Source organism: Hipposideros armiger, unplaced genomic scaffold (genome assembly GCF_001890085.2).
Source record: "Hipposideros armiger isolate ML-2016 unplaced genomic scaffold, ASM189008v1 scaffold_146, whole genome shotgun sequence".
NCBI lineage: Eukaryota > Metazoa > Chordata > Mammalia > Chiroptera > Hipposideridae > Hipposideros > Hipposideros armiger.
This window is the reverse complement of record NW_017731496.1, coordinates 1,321,074-1,337,272: the sequence shown is the minus strand read 5'-3', so window position 1 is coordinate 1,337,272 and position 16,199 is coordinate 1,321,074. Positions and strand designations below refer to the sequence as shown.

At 39.0% G+C, this 16,199-nt stretch overlaps 1 protein-coding gene and 1 pseudogene across 1 annotated transcript in view; one reads left to right on the top strand and one right to left on the bottom strand.

Moving 5' to 3' along the window:
• LOC109387050 (WD repeat-containing protein 70) overlaps window positions 1–16,199 on the bottom strand; it is a 107,726-nt gene that overhangs the window by 40,585 nt on the left and 50,942 nt on the right. The window contains exons 2-4 of the mRNA XM_019650736.1: window positions 8,298–8,397; window positions 5,035–5,119; window positions 3,462–3,600 (exon numbers count right to left, since the gene is read on the bottom strand). Coding sequence (XP_019506281.1) covers window positions 3,462–3,600; window positions 5,035–5,119; window positions 8,298–8,397 — 324 coding nt within the window. The remainder of the gene's footprint in view (window positions 1–3,461; window positions 3,601–5,034; window positions 5,120–8,297; window positions 8,398–16,199) is intronic.
• On the top strand, window positions 10,409–11,182 carry LOC109387042 (cytochrome b-c1 complex subunit Rieske, mitochondrial pseudogene; annotated as a pseudogene).

Here is a 16,199-nt window from a genome sequence, read left to right as displayed (position 1 = left end):
AAAAAAAAACAACAAACAAACAAAAAACCAACAACACTAAGTACCAAACTACAGCAGATGTGATATTTCCAAAAGAAAGGACTATCCTGGTTTTTAATGACAAAACCACAATAAAAGAGGTGTATTTTTGCCCTTCTAGCAAAGTATACACCCTCTTTATCTATTCCAAAGAATGCATTTATTTTCTTACATTCCAAGAAGACTTAAAACTTGAGAAAACAGATCAAAGGGGCAATTTAATATCTCTTTAACATGCCATTCAGCTATAAAAACAGAAAACAATGCTGTCTGATGTTAACAACAAAAAATGACAAACAAATCCTAAACCAATGATTTAAAGTGTGTGGTTTGGAACAAACAAAACAAATCAACTCCCAGATACAGAGAACAAACTGATGGTTGCTAGATGGGAGGGAAGTTGGGGGGGATGGGTAAGAAAGATAAAGGGATTAGGAAGTACAAATTGGTACTCACAAAATAGTGATGGGGACGTGAAATATAGTATGATGAATATAGTCAATATTGTAAAAACTATGGTGTATGGTGTCAGATGGGTACTAGCCTTATCAGGTGATCACGTCATAAATTATATAAATGCCTAACCTCTGCGCTGTACACCTGAAACTACTATAATATTGAACGTCAACTACAATTTTAAAAGTATATAGTCACAGGATATAAAGTACAGCATAGGGAATATGGTCAATAATATTGTAATAGCTATATATGGTGTCAGATGGATACTAGACTCATTGGGGTTATCACTTTGTGAAGTGTGTAAATGTCTAATCATTATGTTGTTTTGTAAGCTGAAACTAATTTGAATGAATGAAAGTGTGGTTTGTCCCCATTTTAAGTTCTCTCATCTATTAAAATGGATCTCAAAATCTGTTTTCTGGCTTTTCTAAAATAATGCAATATATCGTCTATTCTATTTACTTAATGACCCTTCTTTGTTTGCTTCTCTTCATTTGTTCATTCCTTAAATGCTCGGGTTTCCTAGAGCTGGCTCTCCCTCTCCTTTATGCCCTTTCCTTAATCTAATTAACCAACAACCAACATTTCAACTATAAACTATAAATGCTTCTCCCAATACTTAAGTACCACGCTCATCGATTCATCTACCTACAGAGCACTGCTCCCCAGAGGCCCTGCAGGTACTTCAGGTTGAATAACCCACCACAGAACTCACTGCCTTTCTTCCAAAATCTGCTTTCTTTCCTTGCTTTTTGTTAACCTCACAGGACATTGACCCAGTCTCCCAAGTTAAAAACTTCAGCCTTCACATACAAATGAACACTAAATCTTGTAAATCGAGCCTTCACACTTAGTAAAAATTAACTATTCTAAAACCTAGATTTGAATATGTTATTCCTTTGCTTAAGAAAAAAAAAAAGAGAAAATCCACAAGACAGAGTCACCTTCTTATTATGATTCCTTTGCCTTTCCATCTCTGGAGACTTCTCTCCTGCCTCGCTCTCCAAAGACACACCTGTGCTCCACAATATGCATCACTGGCACTTCCCAAGTACAGCCGTCCCTCGGTATCTGCAGGGGGATTGGTTCCAGAACCTCTCCCACACCAAAATCTGCAGATACTCAAGTCCCTTTTATAAAATGACATAGTATTTGCATATAACCTACACAATCCTCCCCTATATTTTAAATCATTACTTGTAATACCTAACAATGTAAATGCTATGTAAATTGTTACCCTATATTGTTTAGGGATCAACTTTCTGGAATTTTTTAAAGTATTTTCAATCCAAGGTAGGTTGAATCTGTAGTTGCAAAACGGATAGATACTGAGGGCCAACTGTATACCATTCACTCATTCCATAAATATTGATTAAGCGCCATCTATGTGCCAGGCACTGTTCTAAGCACTGAGGATAGTGCAGTAAACAAAACAGGCTAAGTTTCTGCTCTCAAGGGCTTACATCCTAGTGGAAGAAGACAAATAAAAACAAACAAATATGTAATAGATGAGGTGGTGGGTAAGTGCTATGGAGAAAAAGATCTAGTTAGAAAAGCAACTCAGAGCAACACAGCAAACATGTTTTGTACACCACAGAAACCCAGCACGTCTTCAACAGTGCAATCAGACTTCCACATCCCTTAATTTACTTATGTTTCAATTTAAATTACACTTTAAAAACTCAACACCAAGAATAATACTAAAATGCATAGTCGTTGAGAGGCATCACAGAACACGGCTTACGTCAGGGACAACCAATTAACAATAATTTTATTTTTTGAGATTAAAGTTGATAGAGTCAAGAGTGTTTTTCTTTGATTCTAGTGTTTTAGTTGGCTTCTGGAGGCACCCCAAAAAAGTATTATTAGTGTTGGCACATTTCAAATTATGTCATGAGATTAGAATCTATAAAACTTAAGTACTCATCTAGAATTAGTCTCATTGTTATTTCTATATCGTCTCTAACTATACCATGGTTTCAAATTTAGGGCCTACAATTAAGACTCCACAGTAACACGAGAACATTAGAGACAGGAACTTTTTTACTGGTGATTTAAAAACAGTTGTTCAATTGTCTGAATCACTTAAGTGCTTAATATGTCTCAACTGTTTACAAAGAGCTGCAACAACTGGAGAAACCTACATAAGAGCAAAGTGTAAGATAAAGGATATTACTGAAGAATTTGACAATAAGCCAAAGAAAATTTACACAGACATTAACTGGCCTGTTTCATACTCAGAAAATAACAATGGTTTGCCTCACCATCTAAATAATAATATATACTTTAAAAGACTTTAAAGGAATTCAAATTTTCCTCTGGGAATCTTCACTATTATTATATTACCTATGGCTCCAGTCTCAGGATGAATGAATGAATGAATGAATGAATGAATGAATGAATGCTGGTGTTTTAGTGCTCATATTAATCTGTAAAGAAAGCTAAAGGTTTTTTTTTAAGATATAAAGTTAAATCTGAAACGTCTTAAACTTCCAAATAACTAAATAGAAATTAAGCTCATTGGAGGCTGAGTCTTAATGACAACTCGGACAAGCAGAATTCTGTCTAAGTTTTCAAGGTTTAGGAAATGATACACTTCCTCACTGTCTGAGGGCACAACTTTTCACTTCTATCCACAATCCCTGGATCCTCACAAACATGCACATGTGGAAAGCTCATTTCTGTATTTATATGACAACCAGGGTCTGCTCTCCCCAAACTGGTTGGCAGAAGGGGGAAACATCACTGGCCCAGCTGAAATTCTGACTGAAGTATGTATGGGCCCTTGGAAATCCTGGGTCAGGGGAGGGTAAAGGGTAGATAAGCCAGTCTACAAAGTACTAAGAATTCCTGTGTTGGAGGAAAAGCAGTTAGCATTGCACTGTAAGGGCTATGGCCTATGTTCTATTTAAAAACCAAAAACAAAAACAAAAGAGGCATACTTCACTTCATTCTCAAGGCTGGGGTGAAAAGAACAGACTTACCGCATCTGTGATGTCTATTTCATATACCCTTTGGAAAGTTTTGCGCTCAAAGAAAACAAGTTTGCCACTGCCACATCCCCTTTGAACAGATGTACCGGTAACTATGAGCTTATCATCTGGACTGAAACAGCAGTCAGTCCTACAGACAAAAAGAGTTTATAAGCTTATGACCCCACAACAATGCAACAATAATGAGTGAGTTAAATGAAAGATAAACAAGCTCATTATAATAAGAGATAACTCTTTTATAGGGCTTAGAATAAGTCAAGCACTTATGTTAATTTGCTTAATCTTCAGAATAATCCTATTAGGCAGATATCATTATTCCCATTTTATTGATGTGTAAACTGAGGCAGAGAGGTTAAATAAACATTGTCTAAGATCACAAAAGTAAGAGATTCAAGCTTAGGCCGTCTGATTCCAGAATCTTTGCTTTTTTTTAACTTCTACACATTATGTTTTAACGTAGAGAGGGGGTGGGAAAAACTCAGTAGACACTGTATGACTAATGATCAAGTAGTGACTCCTTTGACCACTTTTGTAACTATTTTCTACCATCAACACCACTTAAATAATTTGAGTTCTGTCAAGTCAAGCACCATGAAAAGAGGAGCAGGTCACAACGCTGGGGCCTACGTAATTGATGGTTATTGTTATGAGATGGTTATTGTTATACTGATTCTGAATAACCTAAGACATAATCCAAAGAAGTTATGTAGTTAGCATGACTCATAGCAGGCATGATAATAACTCAAGACATTCTCATCAGATATGAATTCATGTTAGTTTGTCCATCCGTTTGTTTTAAGAGATAAATGCCATGGTCAACAGATCGTGTTAGAGTCAGTGATCTGTTATCATTCAGCTTCCTCCATGTGATGCGTCCATTACCTTCACTTTCTCCTTGTTGGTCATTATTTAATATAGATGTGAGATTTCATGTCTACTCAAATAAAAAATTTTGCTCAGGCACCAACTGTAGGACTTAGAGGTGAGATCCCACCTCAGCTGCCTCAGAAAAATCTTTAAATGACTTTCTTGTCAACTTAGTAGAATGGAGATAACAGTGTTCAGCTACCCAGAGCAAGGCAGTCTGAACAAGTGAAGGTTACTGAACTGTTAACTGGAATGATGACCAAAAAAAATTAAGAAAATGATATATAATCATGCTGCTAACTATAAAAAGTACTTTGATGGTATAAGGATTCAAATTTTAAAAGACAACAAATACGTGGGCCTACCCTGTCATTTATGCAATATAAAAAGAACAATTCAATCCCTTAACATATCTTTACTACCCAAAAACCTATGCATGCATCCAATAAATAAATACATACACACACACACACACAACCATACGTCATTGAAACTTCCAAAAAAAAATTTTATGGTCTGAAGAATGTGCAAAACAAAAAGGGAAAAATAAAATGCATCTTTCAAAAAACCTATTTCAATCACCCTTCAAGTCCCTTTTCTAGAACATCGAAAAGACATGATATAAATTAACATTAAGGTAAAGAAATTTATTTTCCATTCTCTTATGCTTCTCAGATATTAAAAATGTGCTACTTACATTGGGAACATGGTGGGAAGATCCGAGGCTGAAAAAAGTGGCTTATTAAACTGTCGGATGTCCCATAACTTTAATGTATCATCACCTGAGAGAGGAATGAGAAAGAAAAAAAAGGCCAAGTGAACTGTGCAACAAGAACTAGCTCCAAGTTTAGAGTTTGCTAAACTTAGCATATTAACTATAAGAAGGAAGCAAAAAAGGAAGGGAGGGAGGGAGGAAAGGAGATACACACAGGCATGATTTACTTTTTTAACTGTTTGGGGAGCTTGAAAGCAGTAGTTGCAAGAAAAGTAGAAAGATATATGATAATGAATTGGCCTCACAGAAATTACTTTCCAGATTGATGCAGCATGTGTAGGCTAAAAGGAGCCCTAGAGAATCTACTCTAACGAGTGATTTTAGAGCAGATGGCAGTTCCCCTGTGGTATGCATGAGCATAACTTGACTTCTTAAGAAGATATTAATTTAACTACCATCAGGACTGCAAACAGTTCAATTCACAACAGATTCTTTTTCCCACTAGTGTGTATCTGAAGCTATCCATTAACGTTAATGAGGGTCTACCATGTGATTCCCTTCCCTCCGGTGTAACTCTACTTGTGGCTATCATTCTTCACCTTGCTGGGAGTACAGCTTCTCCAAGCTATTTAAAGTATAATGAATATTCTTTTTAAAATCAATCACTTTTTTCTTACATTTCTACAGTGCTACTAACTAATTCCTGACCAGAATGAAAGCCAAAACTCATATAAGTAATGTCTTTGTTGTTCTTTCTCCCTAGTGTCCACAGCTGAGACCTGCCTCAAGCCCTTGTGTCCAATAAGGAATCAGTATCAGGCGCAAGTGAAGTGAGTAGAGAGTTCAGTAAAAACTCCCATTTTCTCCCCAGTGAACCTTCTCTGAAACCCAATTTTGTACAGATGCACTAATCCACCACTGGCTGGACTAGGGACCTGCTTATATTGGAAGAACTTTGTAAGACTCACATTTTTGCTCTAGTCTTAAAAAAAATGGTTATATATGCTCAAAATTCTCAAACAAAAGGAAAACATTAACCTCCATTAAACAGTTTAGCTAACCTGGTAGGTTCTGGAGCTAGCAGGAGCACATTACAACTCTCTAGGGGCTCTGTTGAACAGACTTCCATCTGCTGTACTCTATATTCCCAGGAAGGAAAGTGATGGAGTGCAGTATGTATGCTGCAGTGACAACGTGTTACCCAGTAGCTACTACAAGATGCAAGGGGAAGGTAAGGGTCATCACCACAATGACTGTGACTGAAATGGAATTCATCCTGTACTTCTAAGGGAGTGACTATCAACTAGGTCAAGGCTGGATTACTTTAGAATCCTCTGGGAAGAATTTTCAAACTATGCTCCCCCTTATTCCCCTCTCCTCTCCCCATTCCACCTTGGAGATTTGGGCATACCATTCTAAGGTTGCAAGAGAGAACGTGAGAATTTCTAGTAGAGCATTCATCTTTTGAAAAACTTTGCCAGGGGACTCAGAAACACTTTTAGGTTAAGAACCACTGTTTGTAAATAAAGAGTATATGCAGTCTTAATTAAAAGTCATCTTAGACTCAAGTAGCAGGTTACAATGGATGGACCAAAATACATTATTTTATACATATCCACCTTCGCCATGTATATCACAAACAGGAAATGCATGTACATGTGTTTTGATTTATTTTACTTATGTAAATGAGGGTAATTTGGATATAATAGATAAGGCTTCTTTGAAGGAAAGAGAATCTGAAGGAATTCCCGAGGGTATAAGGGCATGAACTGGTTAAACTGAGGGGAACGCTGTGCCCAATCTCCTCATCTCCTCCTCACTTCCACTACCCTCTACACCAGGCTGTAAATTCCTTCAGGAAAGGAACCCTGTCTATGATATTCACAGTTTATACCCATCACCTAACATAACGCCAGCTCAGAGTAGTTGCTCAATATGCAGCTGTAGAGTAAGTGAATGAATGACTAAGTGTGGTGTTGCTAAATTAATTTGGCCTACAGAATAAAAACTAAATCCTTATGTGGTATTTAAGGCCATCTGTAATGTGGCTTCAACCCACTTACCCTACTGTTCCTTTTCTCCCCTCCCACAAATAGGCCTACTGGAAGATCCTCAGTCAAGTCCCACACTTACCCATAATGCTTTGCTCATAAGATGCCCTCACTCTTCTCTTATTTCCTTCTATCAACACACAGCTTATCCAAGAGTGAAAGATTTCACAAAAATTTAGAAACAACCTATATTCAATCATTGAGTGTGGATAAGTAAACTTATAATCGACCACACAGAGCTGTACAGCTATTAAAAAATAACATCCGGGCTGGCCAAGTGGCTCATTGGTTAAGAGTTGGCTTGGGAGTGCAAGCTCTGAGCAGCAGGGCCACTGGTTTGGATCCCACATGGGCCAGTGATGCTGCACCCTCTACAGCTAAGATGATGACCAACAGCTCAATCTGGAGCTGGGATGCCTTGAATCACCAGTGCTGGCATAGTCTGCAGCCCCTGCTGCAGTGGGCTGCTGTAAGTTACTGTGAGTGGCCGGCAGCCAGCATGAGTGGCCGGCAGCTGGCATGAGTTGCCATCAGCTGCCGTGAGCGGCCATCCAATGGTAGTTGACCAATCTGCCTCAGCCGGGAAGAGCGCAATGATCACAATACCGACATGGGCCAGTGAAGCAACGTCCTCCACAACTAGACTGAAGAACAAAAGGACAGCAACTTGTCTGTTCCCCTTCCCTGATTCCCTAACGCTGTTCCCTCCCCCAATTCCCCAATAAAATCTTAAAACAAAAAAAAGTAACTTCCAAGTATATAATCTTTTTTAACTGAATTGAGTTAGTATTTGAACTGGAAAGAAAAAAAATCAATGGTCAACAAATCGAAAACTTTGAAATACCAGACCCAGAATATAAAATGGTATAATAAGAATATAGATCATCTACAAAATTGCATAAGGTAGAGGCAATGCCATCCTTGTAGGCTTCAAACTCTGATGTAATTTGAAGCTAAAATAAAAGCTTAGTCCCCAAAGTATATATTTTCTAAATTTTTTTTGATACTTTTTAATAAAACAATGTTGCCAAGTTGGAAATACATTTTAATGTAAAAAATCAGACTGGCTAAAGTACATTAATAGAAGCACAGCTAGCTTTACTAAGCACTGGAATATCACTGTGACATTTGTTAAAGTTAAATATGATCATTTTATATATAGAAACACATTTAAAAAATTAGTTTTTAACCTACCTCCACGAGAGGCAAGGACATTTCCGTCATAGGAGAAAGTCACACAAGAAGTGTCTGTGCCCGGGTCGTGAGCCTGTTTATAGTGGAATTTAGGATGAACCTGTTTAAGAAGGAAAACAAAATGTTAACGTCTCATCCGAATTCAAATGAGAACGTTTTTTGTGGCAAGAATATTTCACTTTATCATCCAGAAAATGATATATACATCTATATGTAAAATACTAATTTCACCTGATTATGGTTTTCTTTATTCTGGAAAAATAAATTTCAAAAGGTTTTTTTAAGACATCCATTTGCTTTAATAAGAGAAAAAAAAAGATACGGTAAGACCTAGGAGGAGATATTTTTCAGACCACCTTAGCAAGCTCTGAGCAACTCAAGATAACCACAGCATTTAGTTTTCCTTAATAGACTTACAAAGTATATTACATTGTTATTGGGACCATTTCCTATAGTAATCTGAAGCAGTAGATATAAATAAAAATCACAAATAAACATATCGTTTATTAACTCCAAAATATCACTGTATTCTTAGTATATGCCAGACACTGTGCATGTGGTTACAGGTCTTGAACTATCTTTAAAGTGTCTGTAGGATAACGTTGTTGATGGTAATGATGATGATGATGATAGCTAACACTCACACAATGCTTATATATCCTAGGCACTACATCCTTTACTATCTTGCCTATTTAATTCTCACAATCACTCTACAAGTTAGGTTCTACTATTATCATCTCCATTTTACAGATTAGGACACTGAAACACAGAGAGATTGAATACCTTGTCCAAAGTCACACGGCTAGCAAGGGGCAGAATTCGAAGTATGAACCAAAAGCCTCTTCTTAAACACTATACTATACTCCTTCTTTACTGATTCATGTTAATGGTCTTTTTACTTCTAATGTCACTTCTGCACGGTTAACAACTTATAAAATAACTCTACTCCGCTGATCTTGCCACTCAGTTATGACTCAGTAACCAGCACAGGCCACAGCAGTAGGGAGTCGATTAGCCCACATCCACCAGGCTGGATAATTCCATAGTGACCTTCTCCCCACTGGCCTTGCAGAAACCCCAACAGAGTCACAAAACAGCTCATGTGCACCAGTCTCCCAACGATATCCCTGATACCCCATCATTGAATCTCCACCTAAAAGCTTCTAGTCATGAGCATACTACCTCACAAAAGCAGGCATTTTTTTTTATTTGTTTGTTTTAATAATTTGTATATCCTGAGTTAAAATTGTCCTCTCTTTTCCTCTGGGTAACAGTGTTAGAAATATGCATTAAAGACATTTGTGATACTTCTGTTTTTCATGGATACAAATAATTTATTGATTCAACTTTTTTTTATTAGGCATCAACTATATAGCCGACACAAGGTTAAGCAGGAAAACCCAATGTGCCAAGATAAACATGGCTTCTCTCTTCAAAGCGTTGACAGACAGTCCCCTGAAAGGATATGGATGAGCACACAGGATGACAAGTGGTACAACGGGGAAGTATAAAGTACCACTTGAGCACTGAAGAGAGGTTCTTACCCCAAACTTGAGAATAGGGGGGAAAGGGGGCAAAGAGAACCTACTCTGGGTGGCGAACACACAATGCAATATATAGATGATGTGTTACAGAAATGTACACTTGAAACCTAGATAATTTTACAAACCAATGTCACCCCAATACATTTAATTAAAATTAAGAAAAAAAAAAGAAATCAGAGACCCAGTGGACAAAGTAAGAGTTAGGAGACGAAGAAGCAGGATGCAGGGACAAGAAAGAGTATTCCACTCAGAGGGCACTGCATCGTTCGTGGTAGGCAGAATTTTGGTCTCCAAGACCTCCGCACCCTGGTGTCATGCCCATGAATGTGTCCCTCTACGGCAAAAGGGACTTTGCCGGCATAATTAAGGTTACTTATTAGTTGACCTTAACATAGGGAGATCATTTTGGATTATCCAGGTGGGACTGAAGTAGTCACTAAAATGAGGCCTTAAAAGACGAGCTTTCTCCTGGCTGAGGACAGAAAAGGAAGCCACGGAGAAGAGTAAATCAGGGTGTTTGGAGCTGCTGTCACCATGTTGTTGGTCACCGCCTGACTGGGGCCATTCATGCCCAAGTCCCGCGGGGTGGTGGGTGTGCCGCGGCCCCTGGGATAGGCTGCGGTACCCACCACCTCAGAGCCACAGAGGCTGGACGTGAAGTGGCCCTTCCTCTGCTGGGAGTCACTGAGCGGCCAGGCTGCAGGCCAGCCTTGAGTCGCTGTTGTGGACCTCAATGTCCGGGCTTCTGTCCATTAGTCTCGTACAGACATCAAAGGGCCTGACTTCTCTGATTATCGTCGCACTGAAGTGTTAGATAGAACAAAGTCTTCACAAGAGAGCACCGAGGCTAGAAGGGGTTTCTCCTGTTTGACAACTGCACCAACAACTTGGGCTGCTGCATATGCAACTAAGAATGTCATCTCCCTGTATGTTTCCAGCATGAGTACTGCTGCCGATGTGTTGGCCACGTCAAAAATCGAAATCAAGTTATCCAATATTCCAGAAGGAAAGAAGAGGCTTTCAGATGGAGAGGCAAACTTCTGTGTGTGCGCCACAGAACCAAGAAGGAAACTGACCAGGAGGCTGCCGTTGAAGTGTCCCAGATGAGGGACCCACAGCACGACTTAGAATGAATGAAGAAACCGGAACGGGTTATCCTGATAGGTGTTCGCACTCTTGGTTGTGTGCCCACTGCAAATAGGAGATTTGGATGGTTATTGCAGCCCTTGTCATGGGTCACACTATGATGCATCTGGCCGGATCAGGGAGAGGCCTGCACCTCTTAACCTTGAAGTTCCCTCCTATGAGTTCACCAGTGATAATACATTGATTGTTGGCTAGGAACCTGAACTCAAGTCAAAGGTTCTTTCAGTCTTCATGTCACCTCAGAAGAGCTATTTGAGAGCAAGCCTTCTGTACTTCAAGGTGGTTATTTAAAATATTTAAGAATTGCTAAGGATGTATTTGCAAATGTCAGTGTGAAGAAAGTCGAATTTAATGTTGAATACTTTCAAGCATTCACCTAATGAAGCCACTGCTAACATTGTTGAACTCAAGAAAAAAGATTACATCAGAGAGGGAAGTGTTTGACATGCCGCTGTAGACTTCGACGTGTGTCAAGGAAACGCAGATCTTGATTCTGCCAGTAACCAGCAAGCTTGCAACATGACACGGAGCCCCAGATGACAGCCACAGCCCAGGCCAATACTTTGATTTTAGTCTGGTGACATTCTAAGAAAAGGATCCAACTACACCATGACAGACTTCTTATCTACAGAAACTGTAAAATAAAAATTGGTAGTTTTAAGTGACTAAATTTCCGGTGGTTTGCTAAGAAACCATAGAAGACTAACACAGGCATATTGGAAGGCCCAAAGGTAAAAGAGCTGGTTGCAATCCAAGAACTGAAAGAAGTTAACTTTGAGTACAGGGACAGGAGAGGTCGGGGGGTGATGTGAGCCGGGGCCTTGTAGGCCATGTTAAGAGCGGACATTTCATCCTGAGGGCAAAAGGAAGCTGCTAAGGGAGTTTTCTCAGTGGAGTAACATGACTAGGTTTGCTCATTTTTAAAAGATCATTCTTGACACAGGTGGAGAATAGATTGGGAATATTTTGTTCGTCAGAAAAAACAAAACTCTGCTACCAACCTCAATAAGGAAAATTTGCCCCCTCATTATAGTTCATCAAGTCATCAATTACTAAACTTTAAAGGTTTTGAAAGATAGTGTAGTGGTGATAGTTTTACCAAAAAGTCCTATACTTAAATTGGGCCTCTCGGTGAAATTAACTTAGCTCTCTTTTTTTATTTGTTTTAAATTTTTTGTTTTTAATGATAAGAAATATAAATATACATCTAAACAGAAGGGAGATCTACATTTCATGAGTTGGTAAGGCTGTGTTGTCTAATAAAAAAGAGCACTAAGCCAGAACCAGGAGATAGGAAATCTACACTTATTTCAGTCAAAACCTAGCAGTGTGACTGGAGACAAATTATTTAGCTTCTCTGGGTCACAATTCTATCTCCTGTAAACTAAATAATTGAACTGGATGATTTCTAAGGTTACTTACAGAATTATTATTCTTAGCGAAAAGACAAAAGCTGGTAAATACTTAATATTTTATTGTTTACTAACAGATCAATATGTACATTACTAATAGAACAAAGCCGATCTTGAGTGCCAATATTTGAAAATACAAATGCACAAATACATATAGATGTGTGCATTTACATATACCAGTAAAGTGGGATAAAGGACCTTAAATGGTGTAGAACCCAAAGGAATCACAGCGTATAACCTTCAGCATGAGCCCAGGAGCAAGCAGGTAGTTCCACATGTTAGTCTAATCCTAATCCTTTTTGCTCCAGAGGGGATGAGGTGGATTGCGAATCTGCTGCTTCCTAAATTAGTCTTGCTTCCCCTGTGCTTTTTACTGCCCTGAGTGAGATTCTAGGGTTTAGAGACATAAAGACGTGTGGTGCTCAAGTAAAGAAAAAGTGATCTGTTTCGAAACAATAAAAGATTCTGCTGGACCTAATAGGTGACAGCATAAATGCAAAGCAAGAAGTGAATGGGAGTAAGGAGTTGGGACTACAAGTGATTTTGCCTTAATCTAATAAAAAAGGACTTTTCCACATAGTCATCTGCTACACTTTTATGTCTCTTCATGTAGGTACTACTTTAAAGGGCCATTATGCCATTATGGTGGAGGTTGGGTGATTTGAAATTTTTACAGTTCATTAGAGTGGATACATGCCACCAAACAAGCCCCACCCTGTCTTTCTGACTTCCCATGATATTTTCTGTTGATAGATTTACATCTTAGTGTAACACCCTTTAAAGTAACAAATGACTGGCAGGATGGCTCAGCTAACAAACAAAACAAAACAAAACAAAAGTAACAAATGACTGTATTTTAATAATTAAGGAGAGAAAGCGATTGTATTCAAAAGAATCTATGAGTATTTCCTCTTTTAAAGGACCTAATACAATAGAGGCAAAAATGTCCTCACGTGAGATGGACAGTGCACAGATCCTGTGTTAAAAGTGCTCTCCTATTATTTTCACTTTAACCAGTAACAAAAGTTTATTCCAATGAAATAAAATAGATTTCCAGAGGGGATCTTAAACTTGCATAAAGCATCCACACCTGGACAGTCCATGATGACAAACACCCTCACACTCTGAAAACAAAGTCAACCTGACTGAACACCACTTCTGGCTTAATGCGGGAATCTAAAACTGCTTCTCCTTTAGCTGTTTTTATAATCATCCTAGGCAAAGAACATCATTCTTCAGGGAAGTTGAGTTATTAACTCCTTTATAGAGGTTTCCTATTTTTAGGAGTGCCCTATGTTATGTTATGATTTGGAGAGTATCAAGTCTCAAATATTTGTAGTGATGGAAAACACAAGAACAAAAACCTAGAGTTTTAAAGGGCCTCTCTGAGATCACAGAGGACAAACGCCCAACTAGTAAAATTGTCCCTATATCCCTTCTTAGCAGATGGTTATGAAGCCTCTGTCAGTGCCAAACTTACTACATAACAAGCAACATCAGCCCATTTCTGGGTGGCTCTAACCAGCAATACCTTTCTTAATCTGGGTCCAAGGCTCCTTCCTTCTAACATCTACTTATAAGTCCTGGTCCTGCCTTCCGTGGCTTTGCTAACTAATTCTAGTGTTTCTTCTCTAATGCAATTTGCCATATTCTCAAAGAAAAATACGATGCCTTACACAAAAACTTAAATATATTTAAAAATTATTCCACAAAGTCTGTCACTTCCTGAAATTCAAGTCTGTCACTTCCTGAAATCCAAAATAATCCAAACATTCTATGGTTGTACCAACGGTCAGTGAGTTTACACCCGCAGCTGCCTAGATCCCAATATTTTTCTATTACTCTAGTGAGTTTATCAATGCAAAAACACAGTCCTCGAATTAACTACAAAACATGTTTTGTAATTAATATAAACAGTGGAATAAACTATTTTAAATGAGAGAAATTAAATGAAATGCTGGGCTGAAAATAGAGAAAAATCTAACGGAAAGAATACTGGTCTTGGAGCTAAGCCGACTTGATCTAAAATTTCACCTTATTACATTTTATCAATAGTTTGACCCTGGCCAAGGTGCTTATCTGTTTCTCAGTTTATTCATCTTTAAACAACATGTCTTACATATTGTCTCACCTCTATCCTCCTCCCCAGCTTCCAAAGAGACTGAGTTACATCTGACCTACTATCTCCCTGCCTTCGGTCAATACCACAAATGTAGTAAGTCTGTAGTGGGTACCTCCTCCCAAAACGTCGCTGAAATGAAGCTATGCTGCCAAAACACAAACTCCAAGAGCAAGATGAAGCAAATGCCAGGCCAGCTAACAAACTAGATGTAGTAACATTTGATTGCCCTCTCAAATCTACTCCTAGGACCCTCTCAACTAATATACATTTTCTTTCTCATTCATAAATTTTCATTCTCATTTCAAGCTTAGTGATCATCAAGCAATTCCAATCAATTCTATCATTTTCAATCACGTGTTAGGGTAACTTACTATACCAGGATTAAAAATATGCCAGGAGTTTTTAAATGCCAAGATTAAAAAGCCGAATAACTATAGATCTAGACTGAATATAAATAATTCCCTGAATACAATATATGTTTCTCTGATTTTGGAGACCTATCGCAAGGATAATGAGGATATTGTATACAAGAGTATAGGAACTGTCATATAAGGGTGCTCCAAACGCCCTATTCTCATGAAGCCTTCGCTTCAGTGAGAGGAAGTGGAACATAAAACCTCTCCAATTGATTCTCAAATTGTTAAAATTAATATAGTATATGAACATATTGTATAATGATAAAGAGCACAGACTGTGGAGCTGAGCTGACGAGTTCAAATCCATGTTCCGCCACATTTCCACATGATCCTGGGCTAATCTCCCTATGCCTCCCTATGCCATCTATAAAAGGAGAATAATAATAGTACCCACTTCATAAGGTGTTGCGACAATTTAATGAGTCAATGCAAGCGTGGCACACTCCTTTGCAATGACTTTGCTGTTCCTTTCTCTGAGACGAGGCATCTGTTTCTCTACACCTGAGTCAGAGTGTGGACACGTGACTTAACACTTCTTTTTTTCCTCTCTCTTTCATAGGGGTATGACCTGCACATGCTCTGACTCTCCCCAGCCTTCTCAGGCCCCCTTCCCATTCCCCTTACAGCCCTTTCCCCAGTAAATCTCTTATATGTTTAATCCTGTCTTGGTGTCCACTTCTCAGAGGACCCAGACTAACATGAGTGGTGCCAGGAGTGATCCGACAACACAGGTGCTAAGGTATGAACCTGGGACTGCCTCATTCATTGCCTGGTAGGTAAGGAGGATATTGTCCTAAGTGGAATATAGAGAGCAGATATACCCTAGAACTTGGTAGTGGCACAGCCACTACAGATTTCACTGGAGGTGACCTCAGAAAACTTCCTGGTGCAGAGGAATGTCCTTGTGGGAAAAATGTTTTAGGCATTTAAAAGATATGGGACGGGCTGGCCGAGTGGCGTGTTGGTTAGCAGTTGGCTTGGGATGCCAGCTCTGAGCAGCAGGGCCCCAGTTTGGATCCCACATTAGGGCCAGTGATGCTGTGCCCTCTACAGCTAAGATGGTGAACAACAGCTCAACCTGGAGCTGGGCTGCCTTGAGTTGCCGATGACGGCGTAGGCTGCAGTGGGGCTGGCCGGCAGCTGCCGTGAGCCACCGTGAGCAGCTGTCCAATGGCCGGCGACTGATCTGCCTCACCCAGGAAGAGCGCAATGATAATACCAACATGGGCCAGTGAAGTGACATCCTCCACAACTAGACTAAA